The 21,732-nt window shown below is 39.7% G+C and overlaps 2 protein-coding genes across 9 annotated transcripts; one reads left to right on the top strand and one right to left on the bottom strand.

The window, feature by feature from the left end:
* The first annotated feature begins 31 nt into the window (after positions 1–31).
* Positions 32–4,360, top strand: LOC147757426 (uncharacterized). The gene is made up of 3 exons (XM_086982001.1): positions 32–1,720; positions 2,386–3,451; positions 4,306–4,360. The coding sequence occupies exons 1-3, from the start codon at positions 1,675–1,677 to the stop codon at positions 4,358–4,360; spliced, it is 1,167 nt and encodes a 388-aa protein (XP_086838127.1). The 5' UTR covers positions 32–1,674.
* A 277-nt stretch (positions 4,361–4,637) lies between these two features.
* Positions 4,638–21,590, bottom strand: LOC111244572 (uncharacterized). Of its 8 annotated transcripts, none has more exons than XM_086981107.1 (15): positions 21,258–21,590; positions 18,346–18,465; positions 18,084–18,270; positions 17,650–17,750; positions 10,837–11,023; positions 10,094–10,273; positions 9,673–9,837; positions 9,295–9,451; positions 8,404–8,574; positions 8,005–8,148; positions 7,110–7,354; positions 6,787–6,880; positions 6,098–6,264; positions 5,273–5,504; positions 4,638–4,999 (listed from the first exon to the last, which is right to left on the bottom strand). In XM_086981107.1, the coding sequence occupies exons 3-15, from the start codon at positions 18,195–18,197 to the stop codon at positions 4,824–4,826; spliced, it is 2,133 nt and encodes a 710-aa protein (XP_086837233.1). In that variant the 5' UTR covers positions 18,198–18,270; positions 18,346–18,465; positions 21,258–21,590; the 3' UTR covers positions 4,638–4,823. The 8 variants fall into 8 exon arrangements, with proteins under 8 accessions (XP_086837233.1, XP_086837235.1, XP_086837234.1 ...); XM_086981109.1 differs by having other exon boundaries at positions 10,837–10,996; XM_086981108.1 differs by having other exon boundaries at positions 18,084–18,239.
* Positions 21,591–21,732: the final 142 nt, after the last annotated feature.

The following is a 21,732-nucleotide window of genomic DNA, read 5'->3' as shown; positions in this document are numbered from 1 at the left end:
CTCTCATGCAAGGTCTACAGAATTTGCTGACAAAAATTTCACGAGTCGCCTGTGACAGTAATCGCTTGGTGGCTTATCTATAGAATGAATTAAGCAGAGTAGCCAGTAATTAATAGATAAATAGTTTCCTGGACAGTTTCTTAGCTGGACAGATGATATTTGGCATGTATAAATAAAAAGCTATTTTCGTGTATCTCATTGCCAGTTATTAGAATTTTTTCCTTGACAAATGTATAACTATGTCTGAATAGATATGGCTTTTAAGGACGGTCGAGACATTCGGAGCGGTTTAAGAAGACATATATCTATGGTGTCCTGCCGATGTCCTTTCTATAAATAGACTTCTGTTAATTAGATGCAAACGGCTCAATAACACGATCAATTCAAATTGGATAAAGTGCCAGTACCATCGTAGACCTGCTGAACTAATCTCTCTGCAGTGAACGGATAACACGTACACGGGGTCCAATCGTGGGCGTTGCACTCCATCTCTGACGTTCTTTCGATGACAGATCCCTTAAATAGCCGCTATGAACGCGGCAGGTCTTTGTATATTCTCGAATATTTATAGTAAATATAAGCCTTTATGTTGCTTATTCTTAAATCTTCCATAGCACTAATATATACGTATACATTCTGATGTTCTGCAAACGTTTCCTAAATGCAACAGTCGTATATAATACGTTGGAGCGTATGACGACTTAATTTTTTTGTCAATTAAATTTGTAATACGCAGGTAAAATCGTTAGTCATATCTGAACCACACTCAGCGTCCACAGGCCATTTAATTTCATTAATGTACGTTTCAATGGTAGCTTAAATGGCATTGCAAGGGCAGGCTTGACAATTCCATTAGTAAAGCTTTTATTGTACAAGAACGTGGCGCTAATCGTTCATTACTTGGCAATCTGGACAAAAAAAAAGTCGCTTTTGTGTACGACTACACTACATATTGAATGTCTTAGTAAATTTATCATAGAACAGCCAGATGACAAATGCGTTTACTCCGCACATTATAGTTAGCATTATACGATATTAATCGAGTACCTCGATCGAGACAAAAATGGTTGACGATTACACAATGGTATATATTGACAGCGGCAATTTTTACAGTTATTGCCAAACATTTGGCTTGTTATAGAGGGCGTTAAATGGGCTCACAGCGCCGTCGTCTTTATTAGCTCGTTTATATCAATAGAAGTGGCGTGTCGGATAACATAGCTGGAACGTATTCTAAATAAAATTGAACCTAAGAGCAATTGCTAATTAACGTTAGACAGCATTTTAATTCAATGGACTGAGCCAAGCTCGTTGCTGGATAGCGCACTAGCCAATCCGCTAGTTGTCGTAAGTGCATCAGATCAGGAACTGTGCATTTTTTGCAGATACATATTATAGTGAAGTAGAAACTCGAGGATTCCGTAATGTTTAAATGATGTCTAAGCAAGTGGAACGTGACGTGTACGGATTATTGGCGTTAGAGGCTTTACGTCACAAACTAACTCCCTCAAGTTTTGGCCCCTAAACAATGGGGGAGTGAATTGGCCTGAGGCGTTCAATGGCGTTAATATCGTTTTTAAAAAGCTGGACGCCAGTCTCGTGGATGTATAGTCTGTATTCAACGCGAGCAAATTTTGGGCGTGGGAATCGTTCCACGTTAAGCTTTTTGACAGTATGACAATTTTGTGGCGACAACTGCTTATGGTAGCATTGTGCTTAAGTAAGTACTTTTTTTACGGGTGACATCCTCTATCTTTAGAACTTCTTATGAATATCAAGCTCGAAACTCGCAAATTTATTTTTCTCTAAATTGGAGCTTTTCTGTGATACTATTATTATTATTTAGCTCTTGTCGAAGACAGCATTGGTCTCAACATTTGACCATTTCGTTGACTTTTTGTAGAAGAGTCCATATTAATCCATCTACTAACCTACGAAATACTCGTTTTAGTTTAAAGTAGCATTTAGAAATAGGGTGTATTTTATTTTTTCACTCCATACATATATCCGAGAATATAACATGACTGACCTTTGCTACGAGTTCAAAATCAGATGCAACCCTACTAAATATGGCCCGCGCCAATTCCCAGTATTTATTTTCGTTTCCGCCTGTCTGACCTTCGTAAATGTATTTATTCTACTGATTTGTAATTATTGGACGACGCTTGATAAAGTTCTAGCTTTACATAAGCAGTGGAAAAATTCCAAGTTTCTTGAGGGTTCTCTAATTGTTAATTATATTTAATTTGGCCGACCGGCGCGTTCAGCTTCTGGTGTGTAACTAATGGCTGCTAAAAATAGAATAATTAATATTACTACTCTGCTTGGTCTAAGCAAAGTTATGAGTGATTTTTCTGTGTTACTTGCGACGTATTGTCTTTTCAGAATGGTGTTCTGCTTCTATTTTGCGGACAACTACATCGGATGAAAGAGCTACTTCAGATTGGGAAATTAGTACTCCCAAAAGCACTACACCATTCTCACGAAACCTTCCAAAACTTTTACGAACAATGCTTGTCTTAAGGCCAGCTGTTTTTAAGGACACAACTCCTTTCATTTCGAACATGACAACCACAAAGGATACAGGTTCCGGAGTCAGTGACATGCTGGGCTCAGAAGGAATCAAAATTTCTAAAGAGCCAACCACTCAGGATTGGAAAAAAAATTCCTTGGTATCAGGAACTACGACCTCTCAAAAAATGATCGATTTAGAGGAAACAATTGTTTCGGTTTCGGAAAGGACATCTATCCAGGACGTAACTTCCACAGTTGACAAAATGACAGCCTCGAAAGGAACACCAATCTCTCATAAAACAGTCATACGCGCCCAGGAAACTACAACCGCTCAGGAAACTACAGCCAGTCAGGAGACTACAGCCAGTCAGGAGACTACAGCCAGTCAGGAGACTACAGCCACTCAGGAGACTACAGCCACTCAGGAGACTACAGCCACTCAGGAGACTACAGCCACTCAGGAGACTACAGCCACTCAGGAGACTACAGCCACTCAGGAGACTACAGCCACTCAGGAGACTACAGCCACTCAGGAGACTACAGCCACTCAGGAGACTACAGCCACTCAGGAGACTACAGCCACTCAGGAGACTACAGCCACTCAGGAGACTACAGCCACTCAGGAGACTACAGCCACTCAGGAGACTACAGCCACTCAGGAGACTACAGCCACTCAGGAGACTACAGCCACTCAGGAGACTACAGCCACTCAGGAGACTACGGGCACTCAGGAGAATACGACCACTCAGGAGAATACGATCACTCAGGAGAACACGGCCACTCAGAAGAATACGGTCACTCAGGAGACTACGGTCACTCAGGAGACTACGGCAGCTCAGGAGACTACGGCAGCTCAGGAGACTACGGCAGTTCAGGAGACTACGGCACTCAGGAGACTACAGCCACTCAGGAGACTACAGCCACTCAGGAGACTACAGCCACTCAGGAGACTACAGCCACTCAGGAGACTACAGCCACTCAGGAGACTACAGCCACTCAGGAGACTACAGCCACTCAGGAGACTACAGCCACTCAGGAGACTACAGCCACTCAGGAGACTACAGCCACTCAGGAGACTACAGCCACTCAGGAGACTACAGCCACTCAGGAGACTACAGCCACTCAGGAGACTACAGCCACTCAGGAGACTACAGCCACTCAGGAGACTACAGCCACTCAGGAGACTACAGCCACTCAGGAGACTACAGCCACTCAGGAGACTACAGCCACTCAGGAGACTACAGCCACTCAGGAGACTACAGCCACTCAGGAGACTACAGCCACTCAGGAGACTACAGCCACTCAGGAGACTACAGCCACTCAGGAGACTACAGCCACTCAGGAGACTACAGCCACTCAGGAGACTACAGCCACTCAGGAGACTACAGCCACTCAGGAAACTACAGCCACTCAGGAAACTACAGCCACTCAGGAAACTACAGCCACTCAGGAAACTACAGCCACTCAGGAAACAACTAGTGCCAGCACGGACACTTCAGCAGCCTCTTTTTCAGATGTCCAAATTATTCTGATCTCAACAGCATCTGTCGTTGCGGTCGTTCTAGTCGTTGGTGGTTTATTGTTTCACTTCGTTTTTCGTCGGAAAACTGCGCAGACTACTCACCCTTCATAGTGTAATAATCAACGCACGTTTTATTTGTATGTTAGAACGTTAATTTCAGTATGTTTCTAGGCTTTAGCTCATCTCAGCCTAAATGACCTTAATCGGCTTACTTCGAGCAGACTAATACGTCACCTATTCTAATTCATTTAACTGATGTTGTTACCTAGGTTCGCACTAAACTGCAATCACCTCATTTTTAAATTTCTTGGAAGAGTTGGGTAATCACTTTTATTGATAAGATACCCTCGTTCATAAACTGCTATCTTAAAAATGCATGAAAGTTACCATTTCCACATATTTTTAATTACTAAATATTGTGGAGTTGTGGTAGATAGGCAAAGTGAAGCCGCTCAAGGCTGCTTCAGAATCAAGCGTTAGGGACGATCCTATCGAATTTGTTCGACTCGATGTATCTCCTCATATTAAAAGCTTGTGAAAGACGCACCTATCGCCAGCCTTTTGCTTAGTTTCTTCATAGACAGCAACGAGCAGAATACAATTATTAGAGTTAAACGTTTCTACTGCGGCTTTATTTTAGTTTCACTTTTGCTTACATGATCTTATGTTTATGTGCTTAGTCGGAAACCTCCGGGGGATATTTGTACACTCCATTGCCATTACGTATTACGCATGTTGTTTAGGCAGCAAACGCGAGATCGTCTTGACAATGGGCCCACTTATTTGGTCACTGCGTCGTATGATAGCTCCAGTAAGAGCTGGGCACGGGACAATAGAAAGAATCGTCGGTTGTATTGATTCTAGCCAGCATGTAATATCGGCAACGTAAGATTTTGGCGGCAGCCTTCGGCTGCCTCTGTCGAGTTAGAACACCTTTCCGATTACCAATGACTCGCGTCGTACCTGTGATGCAGTCAAGGTTTGAAACAATGCTTCGAAAATTGTTACACTTCAAAGAAAGAACAAAACGGCCTAAGATGAAACCTGAGTTCGATACTTGCGGCAAATATATGTAACTAATCTGACTGTTAGGGCACTTGCTGACCCACAAATAGATAGTGCTATGAATGACAATTATAATGTAAGAGTAGACGAAAAAGATGATGCTCAATCTTCTTAATTGAACACGACCGCGTAATATATCTATGAAGGTATATATATATATATAAAACCGACCTTGCGCCGTCATAAAGTCCGCAAAGTTCCAGATGTGTTCTCCAATAAACCAACCCTGAGAGCGGAGCTGATCAAATGCCCGATGATGCTTAATTAGAAGCTCGCTCTGATAATCTTCGCTAAACATCCAAGACGGCGAGACGTGCAGTCCTGACACTGTATCAGCTCCATACTCGCTAATCATTACTGGTTTCTTGTGTTTCGTATACCATCGAGTGCAGTAATCAATGATCTGTAACAGTTCATTAAAAGCATCATCGGGTAAATGTCAGCTACAAAAATTGGAAGCCATCTCAGTCAGCCCAGTTGTGATTTACCGAATCGCTCTCACTCAGTATAGGCAAGTAATACGTAAGCTACCACAAGGTAATATTAATTGAGAGATCGCCGAGTTAAAAATATCGTCTCACCTCTGAAGAATTAATGAGACTACGGAAGTAGCTGCGTAAACGAGTAGTCATTGTGTCAAAGCGGACGATGAGAAAGTTAGTCAAAATAAGTTGTCTTTAAGAAACCTCTAACGGGAAAATTCAGCTGTGCAGAAACGTCGAAATATTAGTAACATATAAAAATATCGCCGCGCCTTTGGTAGGACTTTAAGCTCGACTGCAAAGGACTGGGTCCAGCGTATTGAGCGCAGAGTAAGTTAGAAAGCTCCTTGCATAGGTATGTTGAAGCAGTTAGTTTTAGTAAGTATTGTGGGAGCGATAGCGTTAATGAAGCATTGGCTACAAATCGTTTCTGTATACATTTTTTCCAGCCTATTTGTGAGACTATGCAAACGCAAGTTATCTATCTAATCTACTTATAGGCATAAATACGTGCTTGGCTGTAAATAACGTCCAGCTCTCCGGAATCACTGTACCACGAAGCGTATTTATTAAACATGATCACGTCCATAAATTGACCGACTTGGTCTTCATCGGGACCGACGGACAGCGCAGCTGATACTGGTCGATATTTATCGAGACTCTTCACATGTTTTACAACCTAGAATAACAACAGTAAAACGAGATCCTCTTGGAACGGTTCAGAAAATACGGTTTATTAAGAGTATATTGTGAGTGTTATATTAATTTCGACACAATAATCTTTGGCTTTAAACATGAGTACAGCGCTAGTCCCAAGGGTTTTTTGGATAATGCTTGGGTATATTTGGCAGATCATGATTCTTAACGCTTTTTCAGACCAGATCCGCCTCAAACAAGAGGACCATCGCCTTGCGTAAAGGTGTCAGTGACCAGGATCCGAAAGAATAATTGCCACGATAAATAGAAACAAAGGAATACCGCAAAAAACTTTTATCATGCCCTCTCCATTATGCTATCTGTAGTAGTTCAAGCCAAAACTGACCACGTTAACATAGACATTCATAATGTATTTCACTGCTTGTCTACAATTGACCGATAACAAAACTTTACATATGGGAAAAAAAGCAACGAAAACGCCTAAAAAAACATCTAGGATTTGCCTATTGGTTTGATTTACGATCGGCGTGTTCCGAGTACTTCCCTGTTGAAAGTAATCCCGACTCGAGTTTTGGTTCGACTCTGGTTCGTTGGCTACCGACCACACAAATACCGACGGCCGATTCTTATCGCGGTCAATCTATAATTCAGAAGGCAAAAGGCTCATCCGGTTAGCGCTTGTGGCGTCATATGAAAGACGCACACGTTTTGTGTCCGCTGAGATGTCCTAAGTAACATGGTAAGATTTGGACATATGTTGAACCAGCTGTCAATATTTATTTAATTGCTTTATTCATCAAATTAACAGTTCATCTGGCGGTATCCAGCTTATCTGCTATTCTACTCCAATTGTCCAAAGGCGTACGCACCAAGTCAGTGAGGATGTCCTTGTGAAGCTGCAGAACATTGCTGGAAAACCTCATGAGACCGACTGCAGGAGTTTCATCAATAACGGCAATTCCCATTTCGTCCGCGAGATCCATCAGTTCTTCGGAATAGGGGTAGTGCGAAGTACGGAACGAGTTCGCTCCCAGCCACTTTACCAGCTTCATATCTTTCACGTTCAGGGCATTGTCAAGGCCCCTACCGCGAATGTCGGAATCCTCATGTTTGCCTATCATTTGACATCAATCAACGGCTCAATCATTTATCGTAAGCGGGCCAAGTTTTTCTGAAAGGCTGACGCTTATTGGTACAGTCACAATATCGTGGACAGGTAGGAACGCACTTGGATTATAACAATACCTAGAAAATAATTTCATTCTGCTCTTCTGGTAAGTAATCATCCAAATAACCGTAAACAACAGTTCCAGGGTAGTGTTCAAAATTTGCTCGCAAGCAAATTAATAAACAACGAGTCTTAGTTGTTAATAAGAGTAATAGATGAAATCTCCTAGTACCAACCATATTTTTATCATTCATTTCTCGTAAAAACAATTGATATATTTTTAGAAATAGTTTGCAGGGAACCAAATAACGGTACTTTCCCGTCTCCAGGTCTGTTGTTAGCTTAGTATCTGTTGCGTCTGGCTCATCGATTTCACTTCATTGCAGTTACTTCATTGCTGATTTTACGGTACGCAGGTAATAGTTCTACCCTGCCCTAGATACATCAAGGTACGGCGATCATAACCTTCTGTTGTTATTATCGATGGCACAGTGATTCTATCTACTGTCTTAACGGGCTTTATAGGTTACGATTTCCGGACCTAATATACATTAAGCGCAACGCACTGAGAGTGCTACACATTTGCCTGATCATACCGAATCCAGTGAAGTAAAAATCTTCTCCATTGAGAAGAAATCGTGCTCCGTTGACTTCAATCGTTCGGATGCCAAACTTAACTGGGTACGAGTCCATAAGTTTAGTTCCATTTAACACGTTCACCATCATTATGTACTGGTAGCCTGAAATATAATCATAAAATGCATCAGTCAATGTTTGCGGATGCACCTCTTCCTCCGAAGTCAGGTCACCTAGAATTTGCCATATGCTCTTCTTGCGTTTATGGTTATTACACTCACTTCGCTTAGTAATGGTAAATAAACTTTATATCAACATACGCTAGTCAAATTATACAAGCCAATATATCTGTAGAACTTGGGTTTTAACAAATAGTCATAACAGGATTGTCATAGATCGTTCTAGAAGTAATTACGTACCGGGTTCCTTGCTGAGATCGTGAGTCCACCACAGTTGAGCGTTTTTCATTTTAAATAGACCGGAACAATTTTCGGTTACGAGCACCTCATTATCCTGCCTATCTCGTACAGACAAACGACATCTGAGGGCAGATGAACCAGTGTGAGCTACATTGAAACTGATAATCGATTCTATCAGCACAACAATTGGGGAAAAAACACTTGATTAATAACGTCATAAAACACACAGCACAGGATAGTGTTTGTTGGCAATGAAAATGGGGCTTAGCGATATGGCAAGGCTGGTAGAACTAAAAATATAAATAAATATTAATTTTCGCTTCCTAATCACTCCAAGTTCTTATAAATAAAGAAAAAAATGAAAACAATACTCGATAACCTTCTATACGTGCATCTGCGCACCGTACAGTTTTGTTGGAAGCAAGTAATAAGAGCAATAGGAGTTACGTATGCTGACCCAACCTTCAGTCCCCGTGATAACGACGCAGTGGATAACATGTTTGCCCCCACTAGGCTAGTGAGGTGATCTAGGCCATAATCCAGAAGTATGCGTGTTCTGCTGGTAAAGACCAAGCAACTTATGTAAGATAACTCTACCCTACTATTAAGTTGTTGCTGTTGTTCCGACCAGGAGAACAACTTCAACGTCTTACTCAATTTTCGAATTGGCCAAGTTAGCCAAAAGTCAAATGATCTTTGCTTTTAGCCTATTTCCCTAAGATGAAAAGCAGCTTATTTTTTTTTGGTGCTGTAGAACTTCACCGCGCAATCGTTGCTAACATTTTCAAAAGAGTAGAAATTCACAGAATAGATGTCGTACGAGAACTTAAATACTAGATAAAACTGCATTAATTGTAAATTATGAATGCTCTTTTATAAAGATAGAAATACCTTTCTTATCGGCTTTAACCGTGTTAACATCAACGTCATACACGTAAACTTGTTCAGTTGTGTACAAGAAAACGCTTCGATGAATTCCTGCATAATTGAAGAAATCGAAATTGCCCGTATTCCTGTAGAAAAATGGCGGATAACCTGTACTGTTGATCTGCCGAACAACAAAAAAGAAAACAACAATGTGTTAGCCACAACATTAATATTAATAATCATTAAATGATTATTAAATCTTATTAAATAAGATTTCTGTAGTAAAAGGCACGTTCTTTGACGTGCGTTTCACTAACTTACTTTTCATTGAACCCAATGACTACCAACAAACAGTTCGTTTCAATAGCTTGCTTGTCAGTGGTCAAAAAACAAAGACAATACCTTGAGTATCAGGGTTCCCTGCGGAATTGTATCGTACGTCAGCGTATTGTTAATGGCAACGGTGAGAATATTAGGGATGGACGAGCTGACAAGGAAATTGTTGATTTGCGCTTCGAACGGCAGATGGCCTACGGCATGTTGAAGTACCAGTTTTCCGTTGACAAACTAGGAGCAATGATCACGAGAAAAGATAGAACACACAGGCTACTTTTATAGGGGACTTCATTGTGCGCTCACAGCTTTATAATCTTATAAACATTTTGTACACAATACAATAAACAAAATACATTTTTTTTTAAATAATTGGCTCTTCGTATGTAAAAAACGAATAGGTCAGCCAGCGATCCTCAACCCTCCATGTTTTTATCATATTCATTGTTTGACGTATGACTGTTAAAGGGTACGTCCAAAGGCACGTTACCACTATTGTATTGTAGTGGGCGCTGCCGAAGTAGAGCATTATTCTCTTGCTTTTCCAGGCTGTCGGTACATAGAAGGCTTTCTGATACCAGGCCCAACCAACGTGATCGCGTAGGGCCTTATCCTGGCCTACGTCGTTGTAGCTTGCAGGAACTGGCATCGGCTCATACGAGAGACCCATCTGTCGAAAAAGATTTAGAACGTAAGCGATTAACGCTGGCAATATAAATGTGTATGGATGGAGTGTGTACCGTCATATAATGGAAACAACAATTTAAATCTTTTTCTCATGGCGCACATGACTAATGTGGTGGGTAAAGCCTTTGGTAAGTTTATTAAATGGATATTTCTTCCTTTGACTCATAAAGGTAATTTACCAGTTAAACATCATACAGGAATCCTGAGCGTCTTACTTTCATAAACATTTCAGCTATATTCTATCAGATTCTCAGATAGAGGAACTTGTTTAGTATTGGTACACTCACGTTCCTCTCTTAGGATATTAAGGATATTAAACTGATTTCTCCTATCATGACAAATTTTCCTGCTTTATGTTAAACTTGACGGTTCTCTAGTTCTTGTTTATATACGTCGCGCAGTGCATAAAATGCCTGCCAAGAAAAGCAATTTGTTGTATTCACTTAGATTCTATTTAATAAACGTTTAACTCTTCATCAACTTATAAACGACGACCAAGTTCATTGAAGAAAAGTATGAAAAAAGTAATCTCCATGATACACATACCTTGTTCCAAGCGTCGCTGTGCCAGGCATCAACAAATCCTTGGTCTGGGTTATTGATGGGCGCAAGCTTAAAATTCCACACCCCATCTAAACGTTTCACCTGCCTCGTAGGACCTTCTCGGGGGTACAGCAACGCGTGGCTATTCGGATAGCACCACGCACTTAGAAGTACAACAATCAATGCAAATCTACATAACATTATTTCAAAATAACGAAAATATTTTAATATTTGTACATTGTCACGACCATTCGAAAAGTGCGGGCCGTAGCCTTTTTATCTACGGAAATACAAACCTATCTATGATTATTGAATTTTCCCGGCAATTTCAAAAGCACTTCTCGTATTTAGTAATAGTATAAATGATTAAAATAATGGTTCTTTTTAAGCATTGTTTCCCTAAAAACTGCTGCATTTGATCAGCTGGTACCACATTTATTTTCGTTGATTGATAACTATTTGTTGGGCGCTGGTTGTCAGTGATACGGTTGTAAATAAGGGTACCAGACATAGATGCAAAAAAAATTTCAAGATGAGCCAACGTACGCTTAGCCGTCAATTGCCGATACCAAAAAAAGTCCATTGTTATTGTTTTCGTTCTTGGATTCCTAGGCTCTAACATATTCGATATTTATACGCGATTTTCACCCTATGACACCGTCAATTGCAGTAATGCTAAGTTAGCGAGCCATTGCGGCGCTGCAATTTACTTATGCATGGCCCCCCAATAACGTATTTGTTAGTGACTCACTATTACGGCGAGCTTGCAACTGCAGCAGCGACCGCAGCAGATGCGGCTCGTTCACAAATAAATAACAAATATATATTCTCTGTGGAACCCTTCAAAAAGGAACTGACATTGCTATATTTTGCTCAATAGCTGTTCGGTGCGAAACATTAACGTGTGAAAATCAATGGGTACCCAACAATTCACACAACCGCTGCGTATGCGCAAAGCAACAGACGCTTTTGGCCTATAACCTACCACAAAGGGGTCATGAAAATACATCGAACTTTTAGTGATTGTTAAATAATAACTTATAATATTTTTTTATGTTTGTATTAGTGATTGGGCTTTTAATGAAGCTCATTTAGTTTACTTGGTGGCACTGCGACTGATCTAGATAAGATCGTTATTATTTTATACAAAAAAAGGTACGCAAAGTTAATCGATCACGTTAGCCAAACACTGTTGATAGTTAGTAATGTAGACAAATCATAATTATGCGGACACAGCCTTAAAATCATTACTAAATGCCGAGAGTCCTAAGCCATCATTTTGTGCTTGCTATATAAACAATAACAAAATTACCTTAAAATAAGGTTATCATGGTGCTGTTTGTTTCTAACGTTGAAAGATAGAGATATCTTTATGCGTTTAAGCGTCACAGTGTAGTATGTTTACTGCTGTTTACTCAATTAAGGAGAATGTATTATACAAAGACAGAGTTCCATGTACTTTGGTTTTAATTTAATACAATGTACAATTCTACTTAGGGCTTATTATTAAACAACCATCTGAGACATCCATAATACTGCGATCTTTTACTTTAGACGACAGATTCCTAACGCCACACGAAATACGTCCACGTCCGGTTTCGAACCTAAACCAGCCCACCACGTGTTCCAAGGTACACTAGGTAAACACGCTAATATTGCACTATTCCAGATTATTAATCCAATCAGGTAATACATCAATATACCAGGGACACTTGCATGAAATCATTTCGCGCGATCATGGATTCGACCGTCGTTTATAATTTTAAGATAATGTAAAAATGCCATGAAGTAGATAGCGACAGCATGTACTTTAAAAAGTATTTTCATATCATCGATAGAGTAGCCATTTCAAACTGGCCTGTCTCGCCTTTAATTTCTCCCATAATCTGTTATCCTTCCAACTATATTCCCTAGGTCGTATAGAAATGCCCTTGAAACTGTTCTCCTGTCTTAACGACCTCTATAACCGCGGGGTGAATGATGTATGCTTGGTAGAAGTTCACTGTAGTCTTTTAGCTATAGCTCTGTACATGTGAGCACTCCCACGGATGCGCAACTATAGCTTCTTACGTGAGACCTTGAATAGTTTTACACGGCTTTAAGGCTTTCGATCTATTTAAACTACGCCATCCACCGAAGATAAAACTGACTCACTGGGGACCTGAATTTCAAAATATACAATCTCGTTGATCGCACTGCGTGGTGAGTACTACCCTTTTTTCCCGGGAGATAGGAATATAGTTTTTAGTGAAAGCAATCTGGGCCAGAAACCGCAAGCACCGGCGAGTTTTACAAAATCTTTCCTCAAACTTTAAAGCCGATGCAGAGTGCCGTGTTTGTTGTATAGGACGAGCCCTTACTAAGTGCGAAGCGATCCTTTTTACATGCATTCACGCCAATCTAAAGCGATGGAAAGTTGACATAAGGCGAACCATTTGTCTACTAGAAGCCTTTGTTCTATGTCTGTTACTACTTTAATCTTGTTTTTAAACCGACTTTGCATTGTAGGGGCATAGTTGCACAAAAATCCGTTGCATTCTTATTAGGCTAATTAAAGCTGAGTAGGTTTCATTGTAGGGTGATCGCTTAGTGATACAGGGTAACGTATTTGTCTTAGGAACACGTGATGTAGGTTCAAGCCCGGACATAGGCGGACTGACTTCTTTTCGTGCTGAGAGCCAGCCAACCGTCTGACATACACCGGATGTAAAATCTAAAAGACAGAGATGTTTAATTGTAAAAATTATTTGCGAGAATTCTCAATGAAATGATCTTCAGCTAGTATAGACAGTACGTAAATTGAGATCTAGATAGGTCTATTGGAGCTGAGACAACAAAGCCTACCAGTGAGATCAGACCCGTATGAACAAGCAGTGAAAGTAAAGATTATAAAAAAAGACACTAACCTGTCTTGGGCTTTATTTGCTGTCATGTTCGTGCTCAGTAATCATGCCACATCAAACCTTCAGCGCTTTTAACATCTTCATTATTCGATGCCTATTTGGCTCCATTTCAATTAACAGAGAGGTCTCATAAAAATGGACTAGATAGAACAATTATCTCTAGCAGAAGAACGCAAAAATCCTCATTTCTGTTAGTGTTAAAGTGATAGTAGTGAAAAATATTAGCTCTCAGTTGTTTTGTAACAATTCGATCACAAAATTTCGGACAGTAGTATTGCTTAGAACGTAAATAAGTAACTTCTATCCTTGTGAGTGTCGAGCTCATATGCTTATAGTATTCAAGACGTTGAGGAAACACCTAAGCGGGTCCAATAATATAATAATGAATTTTGATATATACAATCCACACGACTGAACAAATCAAACAATAAGCACTGATTTTATACGCCAGCAAAATTAAGTGTTCATAGACCAAAAAAGTTGCTTCTAAGTTTCCAATTCACGCGCAGTTCCTTGCAGAACACACTGGCCCTTGTATAGAGATTTTGCATTCACCATTAATTCACCGTTAATAAGTTAGAGGGAACAAAGGAAATGCGCATTTCTGGCCCTTTCCTCTATGTAAATGTGCGATTTTTCGACTAATAGATATTTTACAGATACGAATCATTTTCTAAAATAATCAGGCTATAAAGATAGTTTTGTGAATTTACTTGGTGTATGAGAATTATAAGCCAGGCAACGAATCTCTATTTTCCTGTTTGAGCTCCCTATGTCCTTAAATAAGTTTATAGTTAACCTAATAAAATCAAGGATCAGAAATTGCATAGAACTTTTGCTGTGTCAGCTGACAAAATTTCAAGCCTCATCGCTTCAGAAAGTGTTCAAAGCTATGATATTTCAGCAGAAGGTAGACAAAAAAATTATCATAACTTACCCATCATTCTTTCTCAAACCCATCAAGTGGCGGATACGCCTAAAAATCACGAAGCAACTCTACAGAATCTGTATTCATCACAGCTGGTATAGTTAACAGGCGACACAGGCCGTAACGCCGTATATTTTAGAACTTTTTTTTTCATTCGTAAATTTAGCTCTAGTTCGAACTAAGTTCTTATTTTTGTTTATTTTTAAGTGGTGCCTTCTGCAACTTACCGGCACATTTTGAAAAAAAAGACTTCCCTGGGCTCCCTGTCGGACGAACGGTGCACTCTTCGCATCGTCTAAAGCCGCCCTATTATCTTGACGCACTGCGCTTATCTTTGTTTTGACTTAACCGAGAGAGACCTGCTACAGCCACTCTCCTAGTAAAGAGGAGAAGAACCACGGCGGATGCCATAAAAACACACGCATCAATCACAGCAATATACAGACACAGCTCAAAAGCTACTGAGACATTTTTACGGATGATTACGGAAGAATGCAACTTACATATATATCGTTTTCCCCTAATATCCCCATATCAACAAGATACCTTGTAGAAAATAATCCAACACTTTCTAATAAATGCTTCATGTCCGCGGGTTAATCTGAAGCCAAATTTTAATCTCAATGTCGACTTACTTTGGTTCGTTTTCCCTGCATTTGAGCGTGCGGATCGACGTGCAGGGCAATGGAAAAATCATCACCCTTGACATTGCATAATACTGACAGCGCAGAGGCTTGAGGGCCCCTCCTAGGTATTCCGTTCAAGTGAAAACTCCTTTTGTTATTGCCATGTATATTATCGTAAGTAATCTGAAAAGGCGTAGAGGAACAGGTTTAATCACTTATAATAAATAAAATGGTAATGATGATGGATGGAAGAGCAGAATCGAAGATTTTTTTCCTTGAGATTGGACGACAGTTATGAAATCGTCTACGATACCGGCAAATAAAACTCAATATAGTCTGTTATAAAAAATGGAAAATATCTGATGCTGGATTGCTTTTAGAATGCTGCTGGTAATTGAAACGCTTCAAATGAACTCGTCAGATGACGACGGATACTTTCCCAGTCTAGCATAAATTTATGATGCAAAAAAAAACGAAAATACCGTTCAGAAATCTTGACCAGTTCAAAAACAACCATGGATAAAGCTTAAGATATATACATTACCGCGACCAAAACGAGTTGTTAATTCCAGTTGAACTTCGACCGCTATAATGAAGTGTGTATATCGCAAGAACACTTAGATCATTGCTTCATCATAAAAGTTACTTTAACTAGATAATTCACATTGCGTCATCAGGTCAACAAAAACTTAAACGTGCTCTCCACTAAACCAGCCTTTGTCACGCGGACAGTGAAAAGCCCGATGGTGGTGAAGCGTACCTTGAATATGCACCTTGATGAAATGAAGGTTTCATAAAAAAACATCTTTTTTTAAGTTAAATTTGCTATTTGTGCCAATCTTGCTCGAGTGTGGTCTCGTTATATATATATATATATATATATATATATATATATCGTTATAGTGTTATATATATATATATATAACACTATAGATTTTTGGTGAAAATAGAAGAATGATTCCAAGAAATTCTTTTCGGTCTAATTCTATCATATTAATTAAAGGGAGCCTTGTAGACAGTTTCATATGCTGTCCAACCATTCCTGACACTACAGTCGGTGAGTTGATACAACGATTGTTTTATAATGTTAAATGTGGATAACTATTCCCTACAATTCTTGCCGCTAGTAAGAACATCATCATTCTATTTAACCAGGCCGTTAGCCCGTATTTTACTGCGTGCTTCAAACAGTGAGTCATCTATTTCTTACGGTCCTTAGCTAGCAGGAGCCAAGCAATCTGTATTCTCGATGAACGACAAAACAAAGAAGATCACTCTGCCCTGTCGAAGCTTGAGTTTCGATGAATTCTCATGGGATCGCATCTGTTCGAATTCTTTCACCTGCTTTTTATCGTAATATTACGTACAGGTGACGTAAAATGTAGTGTAGACGTGATGCCTTGAGTTAGCGCTACAATCGTGCTTGGCACTACTAACATTTAAGGAGCAATACACACAAATGTATACAATATTTCAGTATCCAGTGTTTGACCATGAAACTTATATACTAAAAAACGCCTGGTCGACAGCCCTTAGAAAAGCTTTGACAACATATGAGACTAACAGGCGCGTTGTCTGTCCTGTGCTATTTTTATTTATATATTTGGCTATGTGCTAATACTCGAAATTAGTTTCAGTAAACATCACCACAGGGACTGATAAGATAAAAGGTTGATTGATTTGATAGCGTTCTCCAATAGAACATATGGCTTCTCTTCAACAAGTGCGTCTTTGATTGGTTTAGTGATTAAATTAAACTGATATCAGCTAAGGAGTCAACGTCCCCTTTTAATTATTTCTCACCTTTCTTCTCGCTTGATTGTTCGTTGACGGCAGACCTGAAGAAATCTGGTACTTCTTTTGAAATATCTCTATGATGAATGTTTCGGGTCGTATGTTCGGTATCGCCCGTAAGCATTCCATCAGACGACTGGCTCTCAGTACGAAGTCAAAAGAAGTCGGTCTGTACGCGGGTTCGGACCTAGACAACAACATGTTTCAAAGACTAGCAGGCAGATACGTTTCCCGTTAAGCTACCACGGGGCCCCTTGAGTTACCTAGGAAACTATTTTCCGCGAACAGCAGAAGTTTTAATGCGCATGTTACCGAAAGATCCCGGAAGGCAGCCTTGATCGCATCGTTTCATCGCTGGTCCTATGCACCCGCTCTTAGCCTGTTTGGTTTTAAAGTAGATCCAATCGTTGCATATACGATACGCGTCATTTGAGAATCTCTTACAGTAGAAAACCTCGGACAATTAAATCGCGTCAAAGTCTTTTTCCTCTAAAAAGCACTGGGGCTACCTGAAATCACGTCGCGTGTGTTTTAGCCGACTCGCTGCTGCTATTCGGTAACCTACCTTATCGCTGTGAGCTTCCAGCAACGAAAACCTTCAAGACGAACCTTACGAGTCAGAAGCAAAAATTCACGGATATCGATGAAGTTCCTCTTTCTTGGGCGCTATGAAGGACAATAAGTGCAAAAGAAAAGCGATTAAATAGACAACATCACTCGCTTTGCTGGGCATGAATTCCACCACGGACCATACGGAAAATCAAACCTTCACGACGGCGTTTGTAACGGTTAGTTTATCACAAATACGTCTATTTAAAAATAAAATTTTTAGCCCATCGCTGTCCTTCTGTTTCCCCTCTTTTGTTCGCGATTTTCGAAATAGCTTTATACAAGAGTCTAGACGAACTGTGATTTTGATTAGCCACATTGTGCGCAAGGGAATGGTACAACAAATTATTCCCAATTCATAACGATAACTCTTATTCGAGCATTACTAACTTGGAGTGTTGATATGTGCCTGGATATTTGCTGAAGGCGTGAAGCCAGGAACTCGGCAGAACACATTTTTGCTGCTGCGACCACCCTATGCACAGGATGTTTACGTCCAGTCATGCGACCTTTCAGATTTCTAGCAACGTACGAGGGTATCGCTGGCTTTAAGTGGATGGATACACAGTCTTTAGAACTGAAATTTTTAATTTTTATTTGAAACAATCTGAGTAAATTACAAAAGCATAAATTCCGTAGAAAATAGGTTCACCTCTCATAGTGGCCTCTGGCGTAGTTACATGTAGATCGAAGACGTAATTATGGTTCGATAGATAAAGGAACGCCCTTCGATAAACTTCACGCATGGCTAAAGTCGAGACTAGCGATATTCCTGTAATAAAATGAAGATTAGTTTGCATCATTGCTAATTTTTACAGACGAAATTAAATAAGTTAATAATAAGAGAGTTAAGTATTTAGAATTTTTTTAAATGTTTCATAAAATATGAATGCAATTATTTTTTGTTTGTAAAACAACAAGGTTCCATATGCTTTTCGTCACAACGCAACACAACGTTTTACAGCAGATCCTTAAACATACTTCGTCGGACTTGTTGGTAGTTCTGAACGTATTCTGCTTAAAGGTATAGCAATTCAAAGTAACATTTAAGGTCGATGAGCTGTTCAGAAGAGCGTTCACCGCGACTTAAAGTATAAAATCGTCTACGGTGTACCGCATAGCCAGCTCGCCATTTACCTATTGAGTCGAAAATAGTTATTCAAGTATCAAAGTCCTGCCTATATTGAAGTCAATCATGTATCGCGTTGGGTGTAACCATCAGGTCTATATGAACTGCTTTAAAAATAAGTATTACTGCAATCGTTACGAAGTGGAAAAGTGTGAAAATTTCTATATTTTCAATATTCAACATTCAAATGTTAAAGCTGCTAACGAAAACCCAATAAAAAAACCTTCCAAAGATTCAATAGAAAAATATAAACATATGAAACGGTGGCCGAATGAACCGTGATACGCTTAGCTTTCCTCCCTCTTGATGAAATCTAAATGCCCAAAATGCTTTCCTATTCAGCTTGGTTCGTCGCTTGACGCTCAATAAGCTGGAGCTCACCACAGCGGTATTGTAGTGAGCGCTCCCGTAGTACAAATGCACATATTCTTTTACCTTTCCTAGACACTGGTACATGAGATGACAGCTGATAAGAAGTACAGCCTACGTGCTCTCGAACAACGGGATTCTGATTGATGTGTTGGCTCTTGGAGAGACCGATTCAAACGTAATTGTTAAGGCTGAAGATCCCTTTCATAATGATAGGCCTAGGTTTATATCTTTGAACTTAACAGAGCGTAAGTTGTTCAGATAAAAACACTCTGCGAGGTATGAATATGGGTTCACTGGGCAAAAAGGTAAATTTACACGGCGACATCTCTCCAATTAACGATTTACTTGAGCTATCTTTCAACGGAATCGTCAGCTTAAAATTAATTAACTTAATTTTTAAATTCGATTATATTAATTAAAATTTTATATTCGATCTAGTCACCTCACGTCCCTCATAGGGTCTTCTAGGGGATGGAGCAAGCCATCAGCACAAGAAAAAAGTAGCACAGGCATCCATGATTTGGATCAAGCAAGGTGCTCGAAAACGAGTTCGATAGGTGCCACGAGACGCCGAAACGTAAAAGGAAAATACGCGACCTGATCAAACAATTTGTGCCATTCAGCAAAAAGTATTAGATGCATACTGCTCCGTGAGTGTGTCACGTTGGAAAATAAACTCAAGTTATCTATCAGCACAGTGTTTAATACAAAAGTTTTCCCAAAACCTGAACGAAAAAGTTGATAAATTAGTCAATTGCAGACGTCGTACCTGGATGATAGGCACACATAAAGTCATTTGCTAAATGGTTCCGTGACTAAAAAGTGATCTAGGCCATATGACATGTGACACGACTCATGCCGTTTGAGGGGCACCATTGGCGCGGATGCATAACTAGTTCGTAAGTTAGTTGCATAATTGTAAGTGTTTATAAGTGATAAATGTGGGCTTCGAAAGCTTTCAGGTGCTCCAATTACAAAACGTAAAAGTACTTTCTGGGGCTTCCTATCTCTGACTGCAACGACGCCGTTATTAACTGCAGAGCAAAGCTCCGCTGACTAAAATAGATGTATGAAACATATAACTCTCCCCTTCCTCAGAGCGATTTGATACACAACAATTACCTTAATTATGGATTAGCACATCGAAATTAATGATCAGAGTACAATCGAATCCGTTTTAACTGACAGGCCAGTAATATCCGTGCAGGACCGTATTGGCCAGAGAGAAGTAATCCAGCACTATGGCGACTTCAAAATAATCATATGATTAATATATATTGCATTTGAACAATATGAACCGTTTCAGTTAAGTAACCCATTAGCAGTTATGAACTAACTATGTAGGAGATAAGTTACTGTCAAGTTTTACCGCAGAGGTAACTGGTCTGAGACCCGCTACAAATGTCGTTAATATACGAGAAGCTAGTTTTTTATCCACGCAGAATAAATCCTTTCTTTAATTGTTTCAGATTAGACAGTGAATGTGGTACAATTAGCACGTTAAAAATAGCTCGATGCGCATGTATACGACAGTACTAGCGTTAACGGTTTACGAACGCTTTACCAATTGAATTTTGTACGTAAATAGTCATTTTTAACGCACTTAATGAGGCTAGAGCTAACTGTGGTATACAGAAAAAAAATTAAACAAAGTTCTACTTTGAATTATTATATTTGAAGCCAAAACATGTGTCACTTTCTAGGCTCCTTCCGATCAAAGGAATGTCCTCCTGCTATAGACGGTACTCCACTGATTTTCTTTACAACTAATCATCGTAATTAAGTATCAGTCATGCTAAGAGGTCTATTACAAGATGATAACTACAGAAAAAAAAACTTGTGATGATGCGTTTAATGACGTTTCTACCACTAATGTAGCAAAACATTTATCATGAATTTCAGCTCGTTTGCTTTCTATAAATATATATAGTCAAAATCTAAAATTTCGGAGTTTGGAAACTTTGCATATATTTTGCCACTTAAGAACAGAACAAGCGCATCCGACGGGCTATATCCTCATCTGGTATAACCATTTAGAAAAATTTCTCTCCAAAAATACGCACGGGTTTAGATCTTTCCGAATTTGCAATCCCATGTATGTTATCAGCATTGAACTCCTCCATAGCATAGCACTTGTGTTCACGGACAATAGATACCTTCCTTTTCAGAGTTTATCGGCCACTAATGAGCATTCATCACAACGAAATTGCTCATTCACTAGTTGACATCAATCGACGTTCCACAACAATGTTTGCAACATACCATTATACATATATAGTTTCCCATGATAATGCACTCTCCGTTAAACATTACGCCCGTTATTTCGCGCGCAGCTAAATTTGAATACTGCCACTACGAAGAAAGCGAGCGGCTAACGTAGAAGAGCGCTAACAGGAGACTAAAACACAAACAAAGATGGGATCCCAAATGCCCCGTGTTTTGAGAGAAAGGGTAGCAACCCCCTGTGTACAACACAGAGAGCACACTGTTGCCGTCGTTGTCGTCTGCTGCGCGGGCGACGAGTACAAACCGGGTAAA

Source organism: Varroa destructor, unplaced genomic scaffold (genome assembly GCF_002443255.2).
Source record: "Varroa destructor unplaced genomic scaffold, Vdes_3.0 BEIS01000002.1, whole genome shotgun sequence".
Lineage (NCBI taxonomy): Eukaryota > Metazoa > Arthropoda > Arachnida > Mesostigmata > Varroidae > Varroa > Varroa destructor.
This window is presented reverse-complemented; position numbering and strand designations above follow the sequence as displayed.

Excerpts from the sequence above, each read along its gene's own strand:
- LOC147757426 (XM_086982001.1), top strand. The coding sequence starts at position 1,675 with ATGACAATTTTGTGGCGACAACTGCTTATGGTAGCATTGTGCTTAA. Across the intron at positions 1,721-2,385 it reads TATGGTAGCATTGTGCTTAA|AATGGTGTTCTGCTTCTATT; the intron begins GTAAGTACTTTT and ends TTGTCTTTTCAG. Across the intron at positions 3,452-4,305 it reads CAGCCACTCAGGAGACTACA|GTTCGCACTAAACTGCAATC; the intron begins GCCACTCAGGAG and ends GTTGTTACCTAG.
- LOC111244572 (XM_086981107.1), bottom strand. The coding sequence starts at position 18,197 with ATGACTGGACGTAAACATCCTGTGCATAGGGTGGTCGCAGCAGCAAAA. Across the intron at positions 11,024-17,649 it reads TGGAAGCTCACAGCGATAAG|ATTTGCATTGATTGTTGTAC; the intron begins GTAGGTTACCGA and ends AATGTTATGTAG. Across the intron at positions 6,881-7,109 it reads AGGACATCCTCACTGACTTG|ATTGACCGCGATAAGAATCG; the intron begins GTGCGTACGCCT and ends TCTGAATTATAG.